The sequence below is a fragment of the Telopea speciosissima genome, chromosome 11, assembly GCF_018873765.1.
Source record: "Telopea speciosissima isolate NSW1024214 ecotype Mountain lineage chromosome 11, Tspe_v1, whole genome shotgun sequence".
NCBI lineage: Eukaryota > Viridiplantae > Streptophyta > Magnoliopsida > Proteales > Proteaceae > Telopea > Telopea speciosissima.
In genome coordinates, this window is record NC_057926.1 from 54,393,889 (window position 1) to 54,419,466 (window position 25,578).

A 25,578-nucleotide genomic window follows, 5' to 3' on the forward strand; every position below is an offset into this window, starting at 1 on the left:
AATACATGCTTTAAATTTCGGTATCCGTGCATTAACCTTGAGTTAAAGGTGATATCATGAAGAATGTAACATTTTGAGTCATCTTTACATTGGTGAAAGAATCAAGTCGATTAGAGTTTGAGAAAGAGAGATATGATCACTTAAGTCCAAGGTCTTAAAAAAGGCCAAAAAAAACAGCAACGTGTTTTAAATGCATTTAAAACGGGAATACTTACCGTTTACCCTTTTTTCCTTATGTTTGGGAAGCATACGACAAAACGTGTTTAATAAGCGCTCCATTTTAAACCCGTTTTTGCTAACAGAGGTCTGGATCATTCCATAAGTATCATTCGGTAAGAATTTTCACATTACTTCTGCATTTATTATCACATGATATAAAAGCCAAAGATTGCATGGTGCGTGGAGTGTTTATATTTACAAGGCATGATTAAGTAGAAACAACCGATTTATATAAGGGAAAATTACATGATTAACTACTTTTGGGTTTTCATTTACAAAACTGTCCACTCTATGTCTAAGTTAACAAAAATAGACAAAAACAAGTTAAGGTTTACAAAACTGGACAAAATAGTGCATCTCCCTCTCAAAATTACATTTTTAGATATTTTTATCCCTGCCATTGCCTTCTCGCCCAGGCATCCTCCGTTCCCTGCAACCCCAGCCCTGTCCTTGCCATCGCCATTCTCTGTTACCCCAAACCCTCCCCTCCCTTCCCTTTCCTGTGATTATCCAGGATGCCTGGGCGAGAAGGCAATGGCATGGTTAAAAATGTCTAAAAAAGTAAGTGAGGGAGAGAGAGACACTATTTTGTCCAGTTTTGTAAACCTTAACTTGTTTTTATCTATTTTTATTAACTCAAAGATAGAGTGGACAGTTTTGTAAATGAAAATCCAAAAGTAGCTAATCATGTAATTTTCCCTTCATATAAATAACCCATTATTTCTCCATTGGAGAAGCTGAATCAAATCGAAGCAATTTTGATGTTTTTTTTTGGGTCACTTGTCCTTGTTGCAATTACAATCTCTAATGCTTCTCTTTCAGATTCCTCGAGTTACGAGGTTCCCAATTCTTCCTTCATCTCTTTTAATAACAAAATGAATTGAGACTTTGGGAGGATTATGGTCTTGTTGGTTCGTTGGGGGGGAATTTTTATCCTCTCCTGTTACAGCACGGTGCTGTAACGCATCATGTGGCAACTGCAAAGGCCATGCGCACCATGTGGGACCCGTTGCGCCACATGGCCTCAGCAGCACCGTGCTATAACAAGAGAGGATGATGGCGGGGGGTGTCGTCGTTAGCTAATTACCCTATAATTACTTATCCCACCTCCACAAAATTTATACTTCATTTTCCCATGTAAGGTACTGAAATTATACTTTTCAATTAAGGGTATGTTTGGTTGCAGGTAATGGATAGAAAAGAAAAATAATACCTATATTCCATTTTTTCCAATCAAACATACCCTTGAGAGGTGAAAAAAGGTTGGTTGGATGGTACACTAAATTCTATTAAGGAGGAAAAATGATATAGCAATTCTGACCATCTTGTATCTCAGAATGGTTTTGAATTGGTTATATGTCAAATTTTAATTACGTCATTGTTCTTGCACTTTTATAGTTATTTAGGATTTAAAATAGAACAGTTTTTTTTTTTCTTCTATTCATTTCTTGCAAGGCCAAACATTGGATTTTACAATTCCTTTTTATGGCGAAGAACCCCTTCAATTATCAAGGTCAAGCTTAGGTGGAGGGTTATACTGGGCAAGCCTTGGTGCAACCGTTAAGTTATGCTATTGCAACCTGTTGGTTGCGAGTTTAAAACTTGAAAACAGCCTCTCCTGCATAGTAAGGGGTAAGGCTGCGTATATTTGCAGCGAAAACCTCGTGCATTGAGTTGCTCTTTTTTTTTTAAGGTAAAGGGTTGTCCAACCAATTTTTACCATTTGTCACCTTTCATGTGACATCCAAAGAAAGTAATTTCCAACTAAGGACACAAATGAGGAGTTTCATTTATAGTATCTTTTAATTTAAGGGTCTGTCTATTTGTAATCAAGCAAGTGACAAACAGAATTTGTAACCAGAATTCAGTTGCCCCTTAACATATCTTATGTTCACTTGAATGGAAGGGTAAGTAAGGTAAATTCACATTAATTTGGTTTCTTCGCTCAAATGTCTACCACTAGCCTGAGCCGACATGTCATGAAAGCTAAAGCTGAAGATAGAGACAAATTTCATTTCCATAATTACCTTCCATTTTGTTTCAAATTTTCCAGATGATGTCATTATATCTTAACCCGACTCCAATTTCCGGTTTTTTCTTCAAATGAAACAATCAAGGTTGAATTTGATAAATCGCAGAGGCGCTAGCTATGACTCTCTCCATGGATTGTTGAGTTATTGATCTCAAAGAAATCGAAATTGGAAACCCTAGTTATATATTGATTGAGCTGCTTGGGAATCGCCAAATGTCCCGGAATCCTTCAGGCCTTCATTACCAAGGAAGGTTGTGACCTTCCAATTCCACTGTAAGTTCAATGCTTTCTCTGACGATGAAATGGTGATTAACTGATTACCAAAAATCAGAGCCAAGAATGCCCAATTCTTCAAGCCCATCATACTTGGTCCTTTTTTAAAAAATTTTGAACCCTCTTTTTTCCTAAATCTCTGTTTTCTCATCCTTCTACCTCTAAGTATTTCAGATAATTGATTATTCAAGAACCGGCTGTTACTGTATAGATTCAAACCACAAACAAAACCTAACTTTGTTCAATCTCTTTCTTCTTTCAACATAAGTTTTGGAAGAAATGACGATTCACGAATTGTCCGCTTTTATTGGGTTCTTGGAATCCTTCATATTTATGGAGTTAACAAAGCCTTGCATTGGAGAAGGGTTGTGCAGCGCCTACTACTCTTTTTTACTCTTGAAACTTCATTGAGTTGCAGATTGCGAAGGGCGGAAGAAGACATGGGGTTTTGGCTTAAATGAAGCCATTCATGTTTTTTGTGGTTTTGGTTCATGTTGAACCATTTATCTAAATCTTATGAATCAATAGTGAAATTACTTAATTTGTCCCAATTTCAAATTATTCAACAGAAGAAGCCAAAGGTTACAAAATTTGTTGTAATGGAGTCGGTTACAAACAGCTTTACCCTTCATTTAATTTTATAGATCAAATTTTCTTCCAATAGAGTGGGCATCAGGAGGGTGTTTTGGAAAGATACTAAAACCCTATGAGGGTGTGTGTACCCTAGGATGGTGGGTGAACTGTCCTGTATCATTTTTATCTCTCTATTACTGGAATTTCATTCTATTTTCTTCTACCTTTTTCTTTTACTCTAATTGATTATTATGGGTAAACTGATGGCTATTTAAAATATAGGCTGATATTCTTTGTGTCGCAATGCAGTCTGCACCCAGACACAAGGACCTACCATTTAGGGAGACAGGGTAGTCATTTCGCCCACCCCCATATGTCTGGGCGTAGCCTACGTCCTGGCACATAGAACATTTGGCCTTAAAATATTCACTATAAAGTGAGAACTCAAAGGGGATTCCCGTCATTAGTCTCATCATTTATGTTTAACCATGTATAAGGTTGGCAAGAAAAGAAAAATAACAAAAATGAAAAATAATAGAGAGAAATAAATCAAGGGTAATTTACACATACCACCCCTGAGGTTTGACGAAAGGATAATTTTACCCTCTAGTTTTGAAAAATTATGCGTACCACTTGCGGTTTGCAAAGAGTAACAAATAAGCCCATTCCGTCAGTTCATGACTAACAGTATTAAAAATAAGAGGTGAACTGACAAAATTACCCTTGCAAGTAAAAAAAAAAAAAAAAACCTGCACCTCATCTTCCCCAAATCTAATACAACTTGAAAAAAGAGAAGATGAATTGCAAGCTCTCACATATCCATATATCATTGATGAACCAAGTATCTAAATGCACATATTTATTTCTTGTCTAATTGAAATTATTTTGTTTTAAATTTGTAAAAACCTTAACTCAAGAACTGGAATTTGTTTGAATGTGGCTTCTTATTGTATGATGAAATCAAACAAACCCATTCCTGCAGCAGTGTGCCAACATGGGATTGCAGTGGTGATGATGTACATGGGCGAGATGGAGCAGGAGTGGGATGGCGCTGAGGCAAAGGAGAAAGATGAGTTGCAGGGGAGTAGGGAGTTGTGCGGTGAGAAACCACAAACTAGAAAACACTGATTTGCAGGCTCTGTCAAAGGGAAACATCACACCGAAACCCTAAATTTTGAAGATGACCTTAGAAATGCCAAAATGAATAGTAATCCGAATAAACCACGCAAAATTGAATGCAAAAAGATCCATTTCTAAGGGGCATCTGGATCAATCTGAAATTATCAAACGGATGTTGCTTCCAATAAAATACCCTAAGCAGACAAATAATCACATCAGTTGAGAATGGGCTTGAAATCGAAACTACTTAAACAGAGAAGGTAAGATTGAAAGGTTGAGTATTTTTTTATCTTTTTCCGGACCGATCGAAATTGACCTCGGTTAGTAGTGCCGCAGAGGAGGTGAGGGGAAGCGCAGATCGTTCATACAAGAGGTAGAGGTAATCACATATATTATGCGTATGATTTAATTAACAATTTCTCTTACTGAAACACTTCAATTTAATCCTTCAGTCAATCCACATTTATCAAAACATGCAGATACAAGTAAAAGACAAAGAAATGAACCGAAGCAAACAGATTCCCAAAATAATTTCACATCAAACCTGACAAAAGCATCTAACCACATGGTTTTCGTCCCAAAGTTCTTGCCTAGACTCCTCATCTATATCTCAAATAACAAGATGATCAAGCAGAGACCAAAACAGAAAAGGTTTTTAGCAAACAGAGACTCAACTCATCTTCCCCTTTTTCAAACCCTAAATGATTTGGGGAAGATGAGTTGCAAGGATTTTTTTGGAACAGGGGAAGACCAGAACCAAGCTGCTTATGAGATCCGTTTGCTTGCAAAATCCAGTATTTTCAACAGGTCTTGTTTCGCCGAAATTGATACAATCCCTCCTCTACCGATGCTTCTTTCTTTTGTGAACATTAGATGCAGCAATCAATTGAATGTGTAGCTGGTTTTGTGTAGGGTAGGGTTTGATCTTTCAGATTGGCCAAATTTCTAGGTTTTCATTTATTTTCAAAATTTTTCCTTTTATAACCAGCGTCTTATTCGGTGCTGCCAACCCTGAATCTAAATCAGTGTCAGCTTTGATCCCATCGGATTCACATTCATGGTGTTGTACCTGCAACTCATCTTCCTAATCTTCCTAATAGATTTGGGAAAGAGGAGTTGCAGGTTTTATTTTTTTTCTTTTTCTTGCAAGAGTAATTTTATCAGTTCATCATTTATTTTTAACACTGTTAGTCATGAACTAATAGAATAAACTTATTTGTTACTGTTTGCAAACCTCAGGGTACACAGAATTTTTCAAAACTGGGGGTAAAATTATGAAAATAACCCATAAATCAAATATTGTACACAATCAAGGGAAGATCGAATCCACTATCATGAAAATTTGGACTCCATCTAACCTACATGTGGCAAATAATGCCAATGGTACAAAATTATGGTGTCATATGAACCGGACCACTCTTTGTTGGAGTAGAACTTGATTCAATCAAATCATAAAAGCTTCCAAAAGCACTAAAATCACATCTGTTTTGGGTCAGATTTGGATAAAACCCAATTATTTGACTGCCAGCCCAACTGTCGATGTGCTATTCAATTGGGTAGCTTGATTGACTCACCAACAGGCGACAACTCTTTTGTCAAATGTTTTGTTTTTTTGTTGGTGAAAAAAGATGGGAGAAAGAACACTAACTAGTGCTGTGTCTCGACGTGTTCCTCCGGACATAGCCCAGTAAGAAAAGACTGGTACATCCCTAGTTCTTTCTGCCTTTATAGGGGTGTGATGGCATTTTTGTGTTGGGCTATGTCTAGACATAGGTACACACTTACATTTCCTTTCCCAAAAAAAATATAACATGGGTTGGACTAGGCCAAAAAAATGAACTCCAAATGCTATTTTTAGATTCCCACAATGAATTCGAAAACTTTTCTTGAAGCAAGAGATCATCAATACTTATTTCAAGATGAACGGAAAGCAAGAGATCAATACTTACTTTAAAATGAAGGAGAAGCAAGGGATCAATACTTATTTTATCATGGACGAAAAGCAAGAGATCAGATCAACAATAGACGTTTTATTGGGACACAAGATATTTCTTGAAGGAAGGGATCAATACGCTCTCTTTTTAACATGAATGAAGGAGCCGAAAGCTTCACTCATGACCTCAACCTTGTAACCCAAATCCCTCTGTGTCTCCATTGAACATTCATCCCTTAGCAATTTGATCGATCATTACCAACAATGGTTGATGCTTTAGTTTCCATCGTCATCCAGCAATTGGCCACAATTGTCGAAAAGGACGTCAACAACCTCTCCTATTCTTTTACGAAAATCCGTGCTGCGCTCAAAGATGCTGAAAAGAAGCAAATCTTGGATGATTCGGTGCGGCGTTGGTTACAAGATGTGACAGACGTAGTTTATGACGTTGATGATGTGTTGGATGAGTGGAAGACTGAAATTCTCCAATCACAAATACATGGAGTTGATCACGAAGGTCGCATCAGCCCGACTTATAAGAAGGTATGCCCCAGCAACTTGTTTTCTACTTGCTGCTTTCGTTTCGAGCGAACCGGGTTACGCCATGACATTGGTAATAGGATAAAGGATATAAATAAAAGGGTAGATGAAATTGCAAGTTTGCAAGAAAAGTTTGGTTTTATTCAGGAAACTACTACTGCTAGAAATGATGACATTATAGATATGCCAATTATAAGCAGGAGTCTAGAAAGTAGTTCACTCGTCGTTGATGTCTGTGAAGTGTTTGGTCGCGACAGTGATAAAAATGTCATAATAAGCAAGTTGCTAAGCGAGGGCAGTAAACAAGTAGTGGGTTATGGAATCCCCATCATTTCCATTGTGGGTATGAGCGGTATGGGTAAAACAACATTAGCCCAACTTGCCTTCAATGATTATAGGGTGAAGAATCATTTCAATAAGAGAATGTGGGTACATGTGTCCAAATCCTTTGATAAAAAGAAGGTTGCCATGAATATTATTAAAGAAATCGGTGGTAATACAGTCTCCCAAGAAGACAATATTTCCTGGGAAGATGTGCATCGTCAACTGAATAGTTTTGTTGATGGAAAGCGTTTCCTACTCGTGTTAGACGATGTGAGGAATGAGGATCCTATAAAATGGGATCCATTGAGGCTTTCTCTCAAACACGGTATCCAAGGAAGTAGAATTCTTGTCACAACACAGAATGTAAGGGTTGCTGATATGATGCGTACAACATATGTCCATAGATTAGGGATGTTGTCCGATGAAGACTGTTGGTCATTGTTGAGACATTATGCCTTTGTTGGAAGGCAAGAAAAAGAAGAGTGTGAGAAGTTGAAAGATATTGGTATGGAACTCGCAAAGAAGTGTAAGGGGTTGCCTCTTTCAGCAAAGACTTTAGGAAGTCTTTTGTGCTTCAAAAAGTCAAGGCAAGATTGGCAATATGTGTTGGAGAGTGATGTATGGAGCATGGTTGTATCAAGCGTTGATAAACCAATCTTGCCGGCTCTGTTACTAAGCTATAATGATTTGCCCTCTCATTTGAAACAATGCTTTGCTTATTGTTCTCTCATCTCGAGAGATTATTTATTTGAAAAATTACCCACAATCAAAGAATGGATTGCACAAGGATTTCTTAGTGACAGTTTGACAGCAAGCAGTGGAGATTTGGTGACAGTAGGTGATGAGTACTTCAATAATTTGGTCATGCGTTCATTTTTTCAAAAAGACATTCGATATATGAATAGTAGAAATGAATATTACCAAATGCATGATCTTGTCTATGATTTTGCAAACTCCCTTGTAGAGAATGAATCTTGTACTTTGACAACTAAAGATGGCTTTAGTAGAGTCCGTCATTTATCTCTATTAATGAAAGGAACAAGTACAATTCCTTCTTTCATTTACAAGGCAAAGAGTCTACGCACTCTTAAAGTATATGGAGGACAGATTCCTGCAGTTTCTTCTGAGTTATTTCATCACTTAACGTGTCTGAGGACATTAAGTTTGGATGAGACTTATATTGAAGAGCTACCAAACGAGATAGAGAAGTTGATACATCTAAGGTACCTTAGCTTGTCCAAGGCAAGGTTTAAAGAACTACCTAAAACAGTGGAAAATCTGCACAATTTGCATATATTAAACCTTCACAGATGCAATTATCTTTATAAGCTACCTAAAGGGATTGGGAGATTGGTCAATTTGATAGATCTTGATCTGACAGAATGTTCCCGACTAAGCTACTTACCAGAAGGGATAGGAAGATTAAGTAGACTGTGTGGTTTGTCAGACTTCATTATCGGTGGTGGGGTTGAGAGAGGACGAGGATGTAAAATTGGAGAACTAAAAGATCTCAACTTCCTCAGAGGTTCTCTAAGGATAATAGGTGTGGGGAGAGTGGAAAATGGAAATGAGGCTAAGATGGCATGCTTGCAGAATAAGCAACACCTTCGTGCTCTGTATTTCTATTTTAATCAATATACTGGCATGTCACGAATTGATGAGGCTGTTGATGATGAAGAAGGAGAAAAAGAAGAAAGAGAGGTAGAAGTAGTTGATGTGGAAGAAGAAGAAGAAGAAGAAGAAGAATCAATTGATGGAGGAGATAAGTTATGGAGGAGGAGGATGGAGGATGTGCTGGAAAGTCTCCAACCACATCCAAACCTTGGGAAACTAATAATTGTCGACTACCCTGGTGTTGTGTTCCCCAATTGGATGGGTAGTCATGCAGACTTCATGATTTTCTCCAATTTGGTTTTCTTGGAACTGCGTGATTGTAAGAATTGTAAGCAATTGCCTCCAATTCTAGGGAAACTACCATCCCTTGAAACCCTTGTAATAGTTGGAATGGATTTGGTGAAATTCATGGGTGTAGAGTATTTTGGAATCAATGATGATGGTGCTACAACAAGTGACGGTGGGATGGTTGACACAACTATATTCCCAAAGTTGAAAGTATTTCAGTTGGGTGCGATGCAGAAGTTGGAGGAGTGGGATGTAAGAAGAGTACAAGAAGAAGAAGAAGATGGGAAAAAAGAATTGATCATCTTTATGCCGTGTCTCCAGTATCTTCTTCTTATTGGTTTGCCCAAGTTAAGGTCGTTTCCACAACACCTTACCCGGGGGGCTACATCCTTGAGGAAATTGTTCATATGGGAATGTCCAAAATTGAATTGGATGATGCCATCATCTCCATCTTCTGCCTCCCATGATCTTCCTTATCTACATGTTGAGGAGTTAATTTTAAAATGGGATGCAGGTTCATTTTCAAAGTCATTTTTAGTACCAAACAACAACAACAATAATCACATGTTGTTTCTCCCTAAGCTCAAGTTGCTGCGTGTGAGACAATCACCTCAAACCTCGTTACCTCAAGGCTTGGGGAAACTCACATCACTTGAGATTCTGGATATCCGAACCTGTTCTGAGATCCAGTCAATACCTGAGGGGGAGTTGAAGCATCTCACCGCACTTCAAGAGTTGAGGATCGTGAGATGTCCTGCCTTGAGAAAACGTTGCCAAATGGAGATTGGAGAAGATTGGAACAAGATATCCCACATCCCAAACATCTTCATTGATGACAAGAAGATCAAATGAGGAGGAGAAACTTCCACAACAATAGGCAATGGAGGAAAAAGAAACAGACAGGACACAACCCATCTCATACTTGAAAGGTAAGCAAAGTATGTTATTTTTCTCTAAGCAATTCTGATTTTGTGGAGTTCTTTCTCATTCTATTCTATATACAACTGGTTTTTTTTTTTCTACCCTTTCTTTAGGCTATCGAGATAACCAGACGTCTTCAATTCCTCCATCGGAAATCTCATACTCAGAATCCACCATCTCCCATTTGATGAAAGGGAGAGAGAAATCGCAAAACTCTGGTGGTGACGACAATGACCGCTGACGCCGATGAGCATCTCCACAACAATTTTGCTTCATAGATGTCTGCACATCTCTTCCCAAGTCCGTTGTGTACTTGATTTGTTGTTTAGGTTCTTTCTTAATTGTATTTATTTGTTTGAAATTTCTTTTCTGATCTATTGGTTGTGGTTAATTAGGGATTTAAGGTTTAAGGTGCCAAAGAACTCGAATGCTCAATACTTGGTGCTGGAGCTGCTGTTGGACAAAAAAAACGTGGCCTCCATCATCATAACCGAGGTCCAGGTACCTCTCTAATGGAATTATCCTTCTTTTTTTTTTTCTGATTCTCTTTTCTTTCATTGATAAATCAGATCAGAGCCTGCTCTACGTGTTGAGGTATTGACCATTAAATCTATGATTGAAAGATTTTCCTTGGCCCGCTTCAATGGCTTTGCTGTTCTGCACATCGTGGCGCCAAATCTCAAATACTCAAAAAGGTTTTCAGAACTCAAAAGTCTTGGAGAACATTCCCTTATGACCACTATCAAAATCTCTAGGTGCCATGGTGAACTCCTAAGGCAGGGAAGAGCATGCAATCCAATGATACTGAGTTCTTGGCTGATTCTGTGCTATTAAGAAATCAAAAGTTAGATGTTTGTCTTGTAAGGGTAAATTAAATCGATCAATCTTTTTGCTGCTTATTTCCCTGTTCATTTTAGAACCTTATCTGGATACCCTGAACCTGTGAATTACAGACTTTTGCAGATCTCAGTGAAATCTTGGTAACTATGCCTTATAAGAAGCTCCCCTAATTAATAGCAAGCCCTAATGAATGTAAGATACTGCGGATTAACTCTTTTTTTTTGCATTCTATTATCTTTGTAACTGTTTAGATTAGCATAATCTGGTTTCCAGGTCTCATTGATTTCTACCATCCTGTTCTACAGCCTCTGTGTTGCCGATCTTTTCTGGATTCCCTCAAAGCTCAAGGCCCTTTAGGTTTATATCTTTAACCAACTTGGGTCATGAAGGAGAGATTGATGGAAACTATAAAAAGTGAATTGGAAGTCATCAAGCTGATACTTGACAATTCACCAGCCCTTGACAATAAGGGATATATTATGGTTTCAAGGAGCCTCGGCACAAGCCATTTATATAGGGCCTCCGTCAGAATTCAAGGTCTGATAAAGCTTCATTGATCTTTTAGGAACATGGTTGAGTTTCTGTGTTGTTTTTCATTCTACCATATGGATGGGCATGATCGATTTCTTTGCGGGGAAACCACTTGTAGATTGCTCATATTTGTCGCATTTATAGTTGATATACCATTCGAGCTATAGATTCGAAGTTCATAATTCATGGTATGGTTAGTGAATTTTAGGTGCATAGATACTGAATTCATCAGCAATTTACTTCATTTATGACCTTGATTCATCAAGGTTAGGTGGCAATTATCTGATTTATCTAGGATGGCTTTGCTATATTCATACACTTCATCGACGAGATACAAAATTAACAAATTTTCAAAACTTACTTTAATCTGATTCATTTTTCTCTGTTCTGATCTTCTGTTTCTCCTGCAATCATCCAGTGGTATCCAGTTCTGATGTTCTGTTTTGGCATCTTCATCATCATCGACAAAATTGGCAGGTGGCCGAGGAGGCCCAATCATCACTTCCGCATCTTCTTAACCTTCGTCTGCAACAGAGAGGAGGTCCAATCATGGCTCCATCATCCTCTCGGCCTTCATCATCTTCAACCATGGAACCCGGAGATTATTCTGGATTCGACATTTTCAACACTGGAGTTAGGTTTCCCAACACCAAAGGCAGCCACATCTTCTGTTAGCTCTAGCACTTCGGAGGACTTCCTATCTTCCTTCAATTCTGTTTGTTTAAGAGTCCAGGGAACCATATTTTCTCTGGGGTTCTATGGATGGGAGACACTTGAATTTAGTCCTCTCGCATTGTGGAGATTGTGAGAGCTGTCACCCTCAGCATATTGATTCCAAGTAGTGTACAATGAAATTATCCATATTCTTTTTTTATTTTCTCCAGAATTCACAAACCATGCATGTAATGCAAACAAAAATGACTAGTTTAAAAACTCTAGAAATAAGTTACAGAGCAATAATTGAACTAACCATTTAAATTTGAAATCTGCAAGAGTTCATTTTTTTAACTCGATTGTACGGACGGCCGTGGTTGAACATTGAATGACTGAACACGAGATAAAAATCGAGTTCGATTCCTCTGCACGCATAACATGTAAATGCACATATATGTGAGAGATAACCATCTGTCTTATTTTTCCCATTTACAAGGGGAGAAGGGGTATATATGAAAAACAAAATAAACATGTGATCGGCTCTGGGATGTATGTTCACCTGCATGCAATGCAGCACCCTTATCGTCTCAAGTGCACCCGTAAAATGCTGATACATGACAAAGGAAGATCCAACGGCCCTGATATGTTGTTGATTCTCATACGCTTTACTCTTACAAGTGGGAATAATTTGAACCTGCTCGACCGGGAACTGTTCCGACAAAAACCCAACATAGAATTCAATTAGGTTCGAATTGTGAACGGATTCCGGTGACAGGAACCCAAACGACTATTTTGATCTTCACCATATCCGAGAATTATTGATTCAAATATATATCGTAAAATTGTGGTACTTGTCTTATTGTCATTTGTTTTTCCAAAATTTGTGCCAATCTCATGCTTCATGTATGTAATACAAGGTTCTCTTTATATCATTTTTATGCATGAGATTCAAGCGCATTCAGTTTTTTAGAGGTTATCCATGCTAATCATCCATTCCGCCGCCCCCCCCCCCCCCCCTTCTCCTTTTATTAAAAATATCAAAAAGTTCACATGAAAGCTGGGTCTCTTTCCACCTTCTCTTTCCAATTCTTTGATTTTTTGGGTTTTTGTCAAATGCCTCCCTCAAAATGTCCATTTATTTAAATGCCCTCTTACAATTTTTTAAATTATAAATTCCCCTTATTTTCAAAACAATATAGCACTTTGATCCCTATCGTTAATTTGAAACGTTAGATATTAATTTTAGGGTATCTAATGATCAAAATGCCCTCATCTTCTCAAATGGTTTAAAGTTTAAAATTGAAAATCAAATCCTAAACCATTTAGAGAAAATGAACCCTAAAATCAAACCTCCAAAACTGAAAATCAAACCTCCAAAATGGAGGATCGCACTTTTTGTTTATGTCGAATCCAAGAACTAATCGATCTAATCTGATCGTTCCAAACATTATAATCTTTTTATTCCCCTTCTCTTTTCTTGGTACAAATTCCTCCCCTCTCCCCTTCCTCTGTGCTTCTCCAATGGGGGACAACTAGAAGGAGGATCACAGTGAGAGCAGCGATTTCACATTGGAAGACGAAGAGACGAAGGATTACAGGCGAGGAGGTTCTCATGCGGTGCGAATTGGTGACACATTCAAGAACGGCCGCTACGTAGTGCAGAGCAAGCTCGGCTGGGGCCATTTCTCCACCGTCTGGCTCACTTGGGACAGTCACAACTCTGTATGCCTTCCAAAAACCCTCCATCAAAATCTAGATTTTATCTTTCTTTCTTTCACTCTCTTATTGTTGTTATATTATTCATGCTGTAACCGGCCCTGGTTCCGTTGCCTTTGTAGGTTATTTTCATTTATCTCCTTTAATTTATAATGGAACATGTAGAGAGAGAAAAAATCCTTTATTTATCCATCTTTCATTTTGGTTCCATTGAATTTTGTGTTGAGATTGTCTTCGTTTTCCTACGATTCCTGTTTAAACAGTAGCAATGTTTTGCTCTCAAAGTTCAGAAGAGCACTCAACACTACACTGAGGCAGCGATGGATGAGATAACCATTTTGGAGGTTTGATTTTCAGTTTTAGAGGATTTATTTTAGGGTTCATATTTCCCAAATGGTTTAGGGTTTGATTTTCAGTGTCAAATCCTAAACCATTTGGAGAAGATGAGGGCATTTTGGTCATTAGATATTTCTCAAATTGTTTTGAAAATAGGGAGAAATTTACAATTAGAAAAATTGTAGAGGGCATTTGGATAAATGAGCATTTTGAGAGGGGCGTTTGACAAAAACCCTTTTTTTTTAAACAAAATAGATTTTTATAATCTGGGCATATAACAGACCAAACATTCCCTTGGGAGGGAGGATGGTTTATTATTCTCAGTAGAATCTTTTTTGCAGAGTATGCGTGTGATTGGGTTCGTAACATCTCAGAGGAGGAAGAAGAGCTCTTCGGTTCTGGGAAGAAGAGTCGTGGGTCTGAGAAAGAAGAAGAGGACGATGGCTTCTTCTTTTGTTTTAATGATGTAAACCGAGTTGGGCCAAAGTGGGTTCGATAAGCCCGACTGGTCTGGCTCAGTTTGCAAAGCCCTTAAACTACTTTTACTCCTCTTTTTCAAACCTTTACAAAATAGCAAATCAAGTTGTGAATCCCAAATCCCCTGGCCTCTTCCCTCTCCCTCGACAGCTTCCCCTGAGATCTTCGAGCTTCAGACGGAAGTAAACCAAAGAACTGTAAGATGCAAGCACTGCAGACGATTTTTATCCCCTGGTTTCCCTTCAGCAGTTTCTCTTCTCCCCTCCTCCTTCATCTGCATGTTCTCCTCAGAACTCATAACCGTGTTTGAATTTCTTTCAATAGAACAAAAGATCTTGCTTTTCTAGTGAAACCCACTCAAATATCAAGCAACGATGGTCTATCGATCTAGTGATGCAGTTGAAGTTTTCAGCAAGGAAGAAGGTTTCGAGTAGCAGTGTAGCACCCTATGTGTCTATCTCTCAGTTCCCCCTCCCTTTTGAAATGACTCCCTTACCCCTTAAAGGGAAGAAGAGAGAGAGAGACACATAGGGTGCTAGCATATTATAAAAATGAGGAGGATCCTAAGAGGAACCGTCTTGGCCTAAGAGGAACAGTCCAATACATGATAGACTATAGGCCACTAAATAAATAAGGGAAATTATCAATGCTACCCCCTGAGTTACACCCTTATTTTAATGCAACCCCATTTAATACCAAAAAATGAAATCTGGCCAAAAAACTAACAAGGTTAGCCTTTTAAGTAGCTTTTTAAAAATGAGCTGATTTGGAATGGAATGACCTGTCTGGCCGATTCTTGTACACAAATTAGTGTTAGGGCTTTTTTGACCCAATTCTGATTGATTAATCACTGATCTTAAATGATTTCGATTCGATTCAGACGGGAATTAATCCTAACCAATTCGGATTCTGATTCAGATTCGGGGTTTCCTCAACTCTCGGATCAACCCTAGTCCCCCACCGCCAAGCAAAGCAATTTCTCATTTGAATGTTGACATCATCGTAATGATGAACAAGAAGTTTCCAATGTAAACGAAAAATTGGAAATACATGTATACAAAGGACTAAAGAAAGATGAGATGAGAGAATAAAAAACCTCGACACCACATTCATACGATTAAGGCTGAGAAGATCTTTTCATTGTTTGAGAATGTTATAGCAAACACCAACCAAAAGCACAAAGAAACAAAAAATAGCAAGAGGACACAGAGATGTAACGTGGTTCACACACCAGTATGGTGTGCAACATCCACGGGTGAAGGCGAAGATGATTCACTATGCAAATCCGAGAAAAGATTACAATGGAGATCTCAAGAACACCCAAAACGGCACTACTGCTCTCTCTCCCAGAAACCCTTGAACGAAAAACCCCAAATCTTACACGCTTTACAATAAAGCGGGTAAGGAACATAAATAAGTTACCAAAAAAAAAAAAAAGGTAAGGAACATAAATACTCCTCCATCGGATCCGGGTCGATCTATTGGGTTGGGTTGAACCGTACCGTGGGGGCTTCGCCCCCGCACCCCCAATGAGATCAATGATGAACTCCGGGTCAAAGCCCTCAACTACAATCACAAATCTCAGAAAAAGTTTCATTCGGGTCGCCACCAAAAATGTCAGAGCGGGTCATTCTTCGAAACTAGTCCAAGAATTCGAGACATACATAACAGAAAAAAATGGAAGGAATGTGAATAATTTCGTTGTACACTAATTGGAATCCATATTCTGAGGGTGAAAGCTCCGACGATCTCAACAATGTCAGGGGCTAAATCCATGGAACTTGATTCCATTAACGGAAATGTGGAATCCAGAATAAAACCCAGTTCCATGGTTGAAGATTATGAAGCCATGATTGGACCTCCTCGGCCTCTAGCAACATCGGAGTTCTGTTGCGGATGAAGATTAGGAAGGTGCGGAAGTGATGATTGGGCTTCCTCGGCAGCCTGCCAATTTCAACGATGCTGATTCAGGTGATGAAGAAAATGCCGAACTAGAAGATTAGAATTGGTTCCCACTCGATGGCTGCAGAAGAAACCTAATCCTGACAAAGAAAAATGAATCCGATTAAAGAAGAGTCTAGAAAACTTGTTAATTTGTATCTCGCTGAGGAAGTGTATGAATATATTAAGCCATCCTAGTGAACTAAGATGATTTCCAGCCAACCTTGTTGAATCAAGGTCAATAATGAAGTGAATTGCTGATGAATTCAATATTTATGCACCTAAAATTTACTGGCCATGCCATGAATTATGAACATTGAATTCATAGGTCGAATGGAATCAACTATGAAATGCGACAAAATATTAGCAGTCTACAACTGGTTTCCAGAAACAACAAGATCATGCCCGTATGGTAGAATGAAAAACCACACAGAAACTCAACCTTTCAGAAAGATTTATGAAGGTTTGTTAGACCTTGATTTCTGACGGTGCCCTATATAAATGATTTTGGCTTCTGTGGAGGCTCCCTGAAGCAGCAATTTATTCGTTATTGTCAAGAGCTGGTGAATTGTCAAGTATCACCTTGACTAATTCCAATACACATTGCATAGTTTCAATCAATCTCACCTTCATGACCCAAGTTGGTTTTAAGATATAAACCGAAGAAAGGGCCTTGAGCTGTGAGGAAGTCCCGAAAAGGTTCTGCAACAGATGCTGTAGAACAAAACGGTAGAAATCAATGAAACCCAGAAACCAGATCATGCAAATCTTAGCATTTAGAAAGATACTAGAATACAAAAAAGAGTTGATCCGTAGTATCTCACATTGATTTGGAGTTTCTGTAAATTAGGGGAGCTTCTTGTAAAAACACAGCCACCGAGATCTCACTGAGATCTGCAAAGTCTGTAAATCTCAGTTTCAGGGTCTCCTGATCGTTGAATGCAATTTAAAAGTCTGTCTGGCATTTAGCTGGTAGCCAAAAACTGGAAGGAGAACAAATGGATCACTTGTAGAGCTACGAAGTTGTAAAATTAACAGATGCAGCAAATAAGTAGTAAGAAGATCGATTATGATTTACCCATATAAAATAACTTCCAGCTTTTTAATAGAACAGAGTCAGCCAAGAGCCCGGATTAATGGAATGCATGCTATTCCATGCCTGAGGCGTTCACCATGATACTGAGAAATTTTGACAATGGTCAAAAAGGGATTTGTTCACACTTGAGTTCTGAAAATCTTAAATATTTTGGATTTGGCGCCATGATCAGAGTGGATGGAGGAAAGCATTTGAATCATAGATTCTGAGAATCAAAACAACTAAAACCTTAAGACGCAGAGCAAGCTCTGATCTGATTAAAATATTATAATACCAAAAAAAAAAAGAGGTTAATTTCATTAGAGACGTGCCTGGACCTCGGTGGTGACGACGGTGGCCGCTCTAGTTTTCATCCAACATCAGCTCGAGCATTCAAGGTCTCTGATACCTTGAACCTCAAATCCCTAATTAACCAAAACCAATAGATCAAAAAAGAAATTCATAACAAATCAATTCAGATAAAACGAAGAAATAAATAACGAACCAAACAATAAATCAAGTAAAAAATGAACCTGGGAGGAAGGGAAATTGCTGTACATGGAGATGCTCATCGGAGTCAGTGGTCGTTATCGTCCCCCTTAGAGTTGTACGATTTTCTCTCTTCCTTTCATCAAATGGTAGATAGTGGATTCTGAGTTTGAGATTTCAGATGGAGGAATTGAAGAGGTCAGAATAGAATGAGATAGAAGCATGAATTCCGCTACATCAGAATTGGTTATTAAAGAATTGATTTACTGCGCTTACCAGCTCTCATCAAGTCCAAGTGTCTGTCTGATGCATGGTTCTTGTTCGATCCACCGCCTCTTCTTTGTGGAAGTGGAATTGGAAGTTTCTCCTCCTCCTCATTTGATCTTCTCGCCATCGATGAAGATTTTTGGGATGTGGGATATCTTGCTCCAATCTTCTCCAATCTCCTTTTGGCAACGCCGTCTCAAGGCAGGACACCTCATGATCCTCAACTCTTGGAGTGCGGTGAGATGCTGCAACTCCCCCAACTCAGAAGAAATTGACTTGATCTTAGAACAGGTTCGGATATCTAGAATCTCAAGTGATTTGAGTTTCCCTAATCCTTGAGGTAAGGAAGAGTAAGGTGATTTTCTCACACACAACAACTTGAGCTTGGGAAGAAACATGTGGTCGTTGACTGGGACAAATGATTTTGAAAATGAACCTGCGTTCTCTTTTAAAACCAATTCCTCCAGAGAAGGAAGATGGGAAGATGGAGGTGGCATCATCCAAGTCAACTTTGGACATTCCCATATGAACAACTTCCTCAGGGATGATGTAGCTTTGGTAAGGTGCGGTGGAAATAGGCTTAACTTAGGCAATTCAATTAGTGCAAGATACTGGAGACGTGGCATGAACTCTTTTCCAACTTCTTCAACTCCCATATCCCACTTCTTCAAATTCCACATTGCATTCAACTGAAATACTTCCAACTTTGGGAAGAACGTTCTTGTAGCACTGTTGATGGCAAAAAACTCGACACCTATGGATTTCACTTTATCCATTTTAGCTATTACAAGGGTTTGAAGGGATGGTAGTTCCCCTAGAGTCGGAGGCAATTGCTTACAATTCCTACACTCAGAGAGTTCCAAGGAAACTAGATTTGATAAAATCAAACTACCCATCCAATTGGGGTACACCGCCCCAGGGTAGTCCCTAATTTTTAGTTGTTCAAGGTTTTGATGTGGTTGGAGACTTTCCAGCACAGCCTCCATCCTCTTCCTCGACAACGTATCTCCTCCAAAAATTGCTTCATCTTCTTCTTCGTCTTCCTCTTCTTCTTTTTCTTCTTCTGTTTTACCTTTCCCATCAACTTCTTCTTCTTCTTCATCTTCGTCAATGATATCCTCATTAACTCGTGAAAGACTGGTAGACTGGCTAAAATAGAAATGCAAAGCACGAAGGTGCTCCTTATTATTCAAGCATGCCATCTTAGCCTCACTCTCATTTTCCACTCTCCCCAAACCTTTTATACGTAGAGAACCTTTGAGGAAATTGAGATCTTTTAATTCTCCAATCTTACATCCTCCTCTCTTCACCCCACCAACAATGAAGTCTGACAAACCACACAATGTGCTTAATCTCCCAATTCCTTCGGGTAAGTAGCTCAGTCTGAGAGTTTCTGTCAAATCAAGATCTATCAAATTGACCATCTGCCCAGTCCCTTCAGGTAGTTTTAAAAGATTCCGGCATGCGGACAGATCTAATACTTGCAAGTTGTACATACTAGCAAGTGTTTCAGGTAGTTCTTTAACCCTTGTCCCGGCCAAGTTAAGGTATCTTAGATGTATCAACTTCTCTATCTCATTCGGAAGCTCTTCAAGGTAAGTACCCCCCAAATCTAATGTCCTCAAACATGGTAAGTGACGAAATAGGTCAGAAGAAACAAAAGGAATTCGTCCATTGATTTTGAGGGTGCGCAGGTTCACTGCCTTGAAAATGAAAGAAGGAATCATATTTATCTTTTCTATTAATAGAAACAAATGACGGACTTTATTAGTAAAGCTGAATTGGAGAGCTTTAGTACCTTTAATCGTCAAAGTGAAGCATTCGCTCTCTACAAGGGATTTTGCAAAATCATAGACAAGATCATGAATTTGATAATATTCAAATCTACCTTTTGAATATCTAATGTCCTTTTGAAAAAATGAGCACATGACCAAATTATTGAAGTATTCATCACCTACTTTATCCAAATCTCCTCGGCTCACTCCCAACCTATCATTAAGAAATCCTTGTGCAATCCATTCCCTGATTGTGGGCAATTTGTCAAATAAATAACCTCTTGGAATCATAGAACAATATGCAAAACATTGTTTCAAATGAGAGGGGAAATCAGCATAATAGCTTTGTAACATAGCCAAGACTGTTTTATCAGAACTTGATAACCTCCATATATCACTTTCCGACACATATTGCCAATCCAGTTTTGAATTTTTGAAATAGAAAAGACTTCCTAAAGTCTTTGCCAAAGGAGGAAATGCATTACATTCCTTGGCGAGTTTCATGCCAATTTCTTCCAATTTCTCACACTCTGCATTTTGCCCTCTAACAAAGGCATGATACCTCAACAATGACCACCAGTCTTCATCACACAATTTTCCTAACTTATGGACATATTTTGTACCCATCATGTCTGCAACCCTCTTATTGCATGTTGTAACAATAATTCTACTATTTTGAGAAGCGTATCGGAGAGAAAACCTCAATGGGTTCCACTCTAGAGGATCCTCATTCAACACATCGTCTAACACGAGTAGAAATTCCTCTCCATAAACAGAAATAAGCAGTTGATGATACACAAGTTCCCATGAAACATTGGCACCATAGGGGACACTTTTCCCACCAATTTCTTTAATAATTTCTATGGCAACCTTCACTTTATCAAAGGATTTTGACACATATATCCACCTTCTATTATTAAAATGGGCTTTCACCCTCTTATGATTGAAGACAAGTTGGGCAAGTGTTGTTTTACCCATACCATCCATGCCTACAATGGAAATGACGGGGATCCTTTCAGAACCCGCATTTTGTGGACTGTCATCTTTTCTTAACAACTGGTCTATTATGTCATCTCTATCCTTGTCGCGACCAAATACCTCGGAGACATCAACGAATGAGCTAGTTTCTAATCTACTCCTTGACTCATCTGTAATTTGATTTCTAGTGATTTCAATAAATCCAAACTTATCTTTCTCACTTGAAATATAATCTAGCCTTTCCTTTATCTCCTTTATCTTATGACTAATGTCACCGTGCAAACCAATTCGCTTGAAGGAAAAGCAAGGAGAAAACAAGTTTCCAGGGCATACCTCCTTAGTCGGCCTGATGCGAGCATCGCTAACTCCCACTATTTGTGATTTGAGAGTTCCAGTCCTCCATTCATCTAACACGTCATCAATGTCATAGGCTACATCTTTCAGATCTTGTAACCAAAGCCGCACTGAATTTTCCGTCAATTGCCTCTCTTCGGCATCCTTGAGCAGAGCCTGAATTTTTGTAAAAGTACGGAAGATCTTGTCGACATCCGTTTTCACACCCACAACTAGTCCTACCTCTTGTTGGATCTCCTTTTCGATGAATGTGGCCAATTGCTGGATGATATTAGAAACAAGAGCTTCAACCATTGTTGGTAATGATAAAGTAGCAAAGGGATGAATGTTTCGAATGGAGGCACAAAGGGGTTTGGGTTAGAAGGTTGAGGTCTTGAGTGATCCTTCCAACTTCCCCATTCATGTTAAATAGAGAACATCGATCTCTTGCTTCAAGAAGAAACTAGAATCATTCTTAGAGTTTTACTTGTTTTCTTGAATTCTTTTATGGGAATGTCATTACCGTGAGAAAGTATGATGTACGTGCTCTTGTTAGTCTTAAGCCTATATGTACTATGGAGGTATCTGTTAATATTAAAACAAGTATTGATCTCTTACTTCAAGCTTCAACCATTGTTGGTAATGATGAAGTATCGAAGGTAAGAATATTCGAAAGGAGTCACAAATGGATTTGGGTTAAAAGGTTGAGGACTTGAGTGATTCTTCCAACTTCCCCATTCATTTTAAATATAGAGCATCAATCTCTTGCTCCAAGAATCATATAATTCTTGGAGTATTACTTTTTCTCTTGAAATCTTTCATGGGAATGTCATTACCATGAGAAAGTATGATGTGCTCTTATTATTCTTTAGCTTAAATGCACTATGAAGGTATTGCATACCTTACTCCCCATTCATGTTAAAACAAGCATTGATCTCTTACGTACTTCAAGCTTCAACCATTGTTGGTAATGATGAAGTAACAAAAGGATGAATATTCGAATGGAGGCACAAAGGGATTTGGGTTAAAAGGTTGTGGACTTCAGTGATCCTTCCAACTTCTCCGCTCATGTTAAATAGAGAGCATCGACATCTTGCTTCAAGAAGAAACTAGAATCATTCTTGGAGTTTACTTTTTCTCTTGAATTCTTTCACGGGAATGTCATTACTGTGAGAAAGCATGATGTGCTCTTGTTATTCTTTAGCCAAAATGTACTATGGAGGTATTGATATCTTACTCCTCGTTAATGTTAAAACAAGTATTGATCTCTTACTTCAAGCTTCAAACATTGTTGGTAATGATGAAGTATCCAAGGGATGAATATTCGAATGGAGGCACAAAGGGATTTGGGCTAAAAGGTTGAGGACTTAAGTGATCCTTCCAACTTCCCCATTCATGTTAAATAGAGAACATTGATCTCTTGCTTCAAGAAGAAACTAGAATCATTCTTGGAGTTTTACTTTTTCTCTTAAATTCTTTCATGGGAATGTTGTTACCTTGAGAAAACATGATGTGCTCTTGTTATTCTTTAGCCTAAATGTACTATGGAGGTATTGATACTAAGGGTGTCAAAACCAAACCGAAACTGAAATCAATAGACCGTTTAATAAATGGTCTAGTTATAGTTTTAGAAATGATACCATTTATTTGATCGGTTTGGTTCGATTTAAAGCATTTAATCCAATGGTTTCAAACCATGTAATCCATCTAAAACCGATTATAACCAGGCCGTCTAACTGTTTGAAAATCAACTCTTTTTTTTTTCGATAAACGAACGTCAAAACCTAGCAAGTAGCAACCATTAACTACTAAGTAGTCACGTTTCATTAATAAATGATTTCCTTTTTTAAAAAAAAATAAAATTTAATAACTTAATAAATAATAACTGATAAGTAATATTAGTAAATAGAGTAGTAAATGTAAATCGGTAAACAGTTTTCTACCAAAAAAAGAAAAAAAAGAAAAATGGGTAAACAGTAAAACCTAACGGCTTAACTTCTTGTGGAGAACAAGAGAGGAAAGGAAACCATTGTAAATTAGTAAGTGGTTTATGAAACCATTTAGTAACTATCTAACCGAAACCGTGTAAAATTGTACAAAATCATTTAACCCAAACCATTTAAAAACCGTCTAACCAAAACCGTTTACCAAACGGTCCAGATTTTGATTATGAGACCATTTAATTAAACGATCTGATTATGATTTCTACTTGCAAATAGCCAAACCGAACCAAACCGAACCGTTTCACTAAAACCAGACCATTTAACACCCTTAATTGATACCTTACTCCCCATTAATGTTAAAACAAGTATTGATCTCTTACTTCAAGCTTCAACCATTGTCGGTAATGATGAAGTATCAAAGGGATGAATATTCAAAAGTAGGCACAAAGGGATTTGGGTTAAAAGGTTGAGGACTTGAGTGATCCTTCCAACTTCCCCATTCATGTTAAATAGAGAGCATCGATCTCTTGTTTCAAGAAGAAACTAGAATCATTCTTGGAGTTTTACTTTTTCTCTTGAATTCTTTCAAAGGATTCTCATTACCGTGAGAAAGCATGATGTGCTCTTGTTATTCTTTAGCCTAAATGTACTATGGAGGTATTGATACCTTACTCCCAGTTCATGTTAAAACAAGCATTTATCTCTTACTTCAAGCTTCAACCATTGTTGGTTATGATGAAGTATCAAAGAGATGAATATTCGAATGGATGCACAAAGGGATTTGGGTTAAAAGGTTGAGGACTTGAGTGATCCTTCCAACTTCCCCAGTCATGTTAAATAGAGAGCATTGATCTCTTGCTTCAAGAAGAAACTAGAATCATTCTTGGAGTTTTACTTTTCTCTTGAATTCTTTCTTAGGAATGTCATTACCGTGAGAAAGCATGATGTGCTCTTGTTATTCTTTAGCCTAATTGTACTATGGAGGTACTGATACTTTACTCCCCGTTCATGTTAAAATTAATATTGCTCTCTTACTTCAAGCTTCAACCATGGTAATGATGAAGTATCAAAGGGATGAAAGTTCTAATGGAGGCACAAAGGGATTTGGGTTAAAGGTTGAGGCCTTGAGTGATCCTATCAACTGCACCATTCATGTTAAATAGAGAGCATTGATCTCCTGCTTCAAGAAGAAACTAGAATCATTCTTCGAGTGTTACTGCTTTTCTCTTGAATTCTTTCATGGAAATGTTGTTATCATGAGAAACTATTGTTATTCTTTAGCCTAACTGTACTATGGAGGTATTGATACTTTGCTGCCCCGTTCATGTTAAAATAAGTATTGATCTCTCTTACTTCAAGAGCACCTATTTAAAGTCAAAGAGTGGGATGGTGGAAAATCACAGTTGGAGGAAGAGAGCTGTTTGTGAGTTTATCAACAAGCATCTGATTAGCACATCAACAGTCAAGCTGTTGCAGTTGATAACATTACAATAAACAATGTTTTTTGCAACGGAATGATATATTTCCGCCTCCAAAAAAATATTTTTCCTTTTGAAACAAGTCTGTCGCTCCTCCATCGAGTAACCATCATTGACGGATATGTTTATATTGATGAAATCAAATATTATTCGCAACGGATAAATATATCTATATCCGTTGTTAATAATAAGGGGAAATTGCCCAAATCTAATAGATAAAAATATTAATTATTATCTAAATAGGATTAAAATATGTTTTACATCTACTAATTTTGATTTTGAAAATATTTATTTAATCCCCTAAGTTATTAATTGCTCATGGGTCCCAAGAATACAAAATTTAACTTTCCAAACACCACAACATTTTATCTTCTCTCTACTTCCTCCTGCATCCTCCATAGATCTAGGCAATTCCCCCTAATAATAATAGGGTTGGCATTCTTTGTGGGGGGAGCGTGGCCCCTATGTGCAATAATAATAGTATTGGCATTCTCTGTGGGAGGAGCGTGGCCCCTATGTGTGTGCAATAATAATAGTATTGGCATTCTCTGTGGGAGGAGCGTGGCCCCTGTGTGCAATAATAATAGGATTGGCACATTAGGGCCATTAAGAGTGCACGTGTTGGTATCATGGGGGTGGGGTGGTCATTTCACCCCCTGTGCTGGACATGGGGCGTACACTCCCCCACAACTTTTCTCCATAATTGAAGGGAATTCATCGTGGCAACAAAGGTGGTTTTACCTTTTACTAGGAATGCATTTATCTATCACTATTCAGCATGAAATATCTATCTCTAAAAATAATAATTGGCTAAAAGGTTGCAGCGCTTGAGCGCTGCCATTATAGAACAATGATGGCAATGCTCCATCAATCTCAGTCATTGATTTTCTAACATAAAATCTGAGCTGT

General features: G+C 38.1%; 3 protein-coding genes across 3 annotated transcripts in view; 1 reads left to right on the forward strand and 2 right to left on the reverse strand.

Annotated features, from left to right (window-relative positions):
• The window catches only part of LOC122645366 (putative disease resistance protein RGA3), a 70,186-nt gene that overhangs the window by 6,982 nt on the left and 37,626 nt on the right, over window positions 1–25,578 (reverse strand). The gene's annotated exons all lie outside the window — the stretch shown is intronic.
• LOC122645361 (putative disease resistance protein RGA3) lies at window positions 6,414–9,767 on the forward strand. The gene is made up of 2 exons (XM_043838671.1): window positions 6,414–8,629; window positions 8,894–9,767. The coding sequence occupies exons 1-2, from the start codon at window positions 6,414–6,416 to the stop codon at window positions 9,765–9,767; spliced, it is 3,090 nt and encodes a 1,029-aa protein (XP_043694606.1).
• Window positions 18,270–21,563, reverse strand: LOC122645362 (putative disease resistance protein RGA3). The gene is made up of 2 exons (XM_043838672.1): window positions 19,235–21,563; window positions 18,270–19,030 (listed from the first exon to the last, which is right to left on the reverse strand). The coding sequence occupies exons 1-2, from the start codon at window positions 21,561–21,563 to the stop codon at window positions 18,270–18,272; spliced, it is 3,090 nt and encodes a 1,029-aa protein (XP_043694607.1).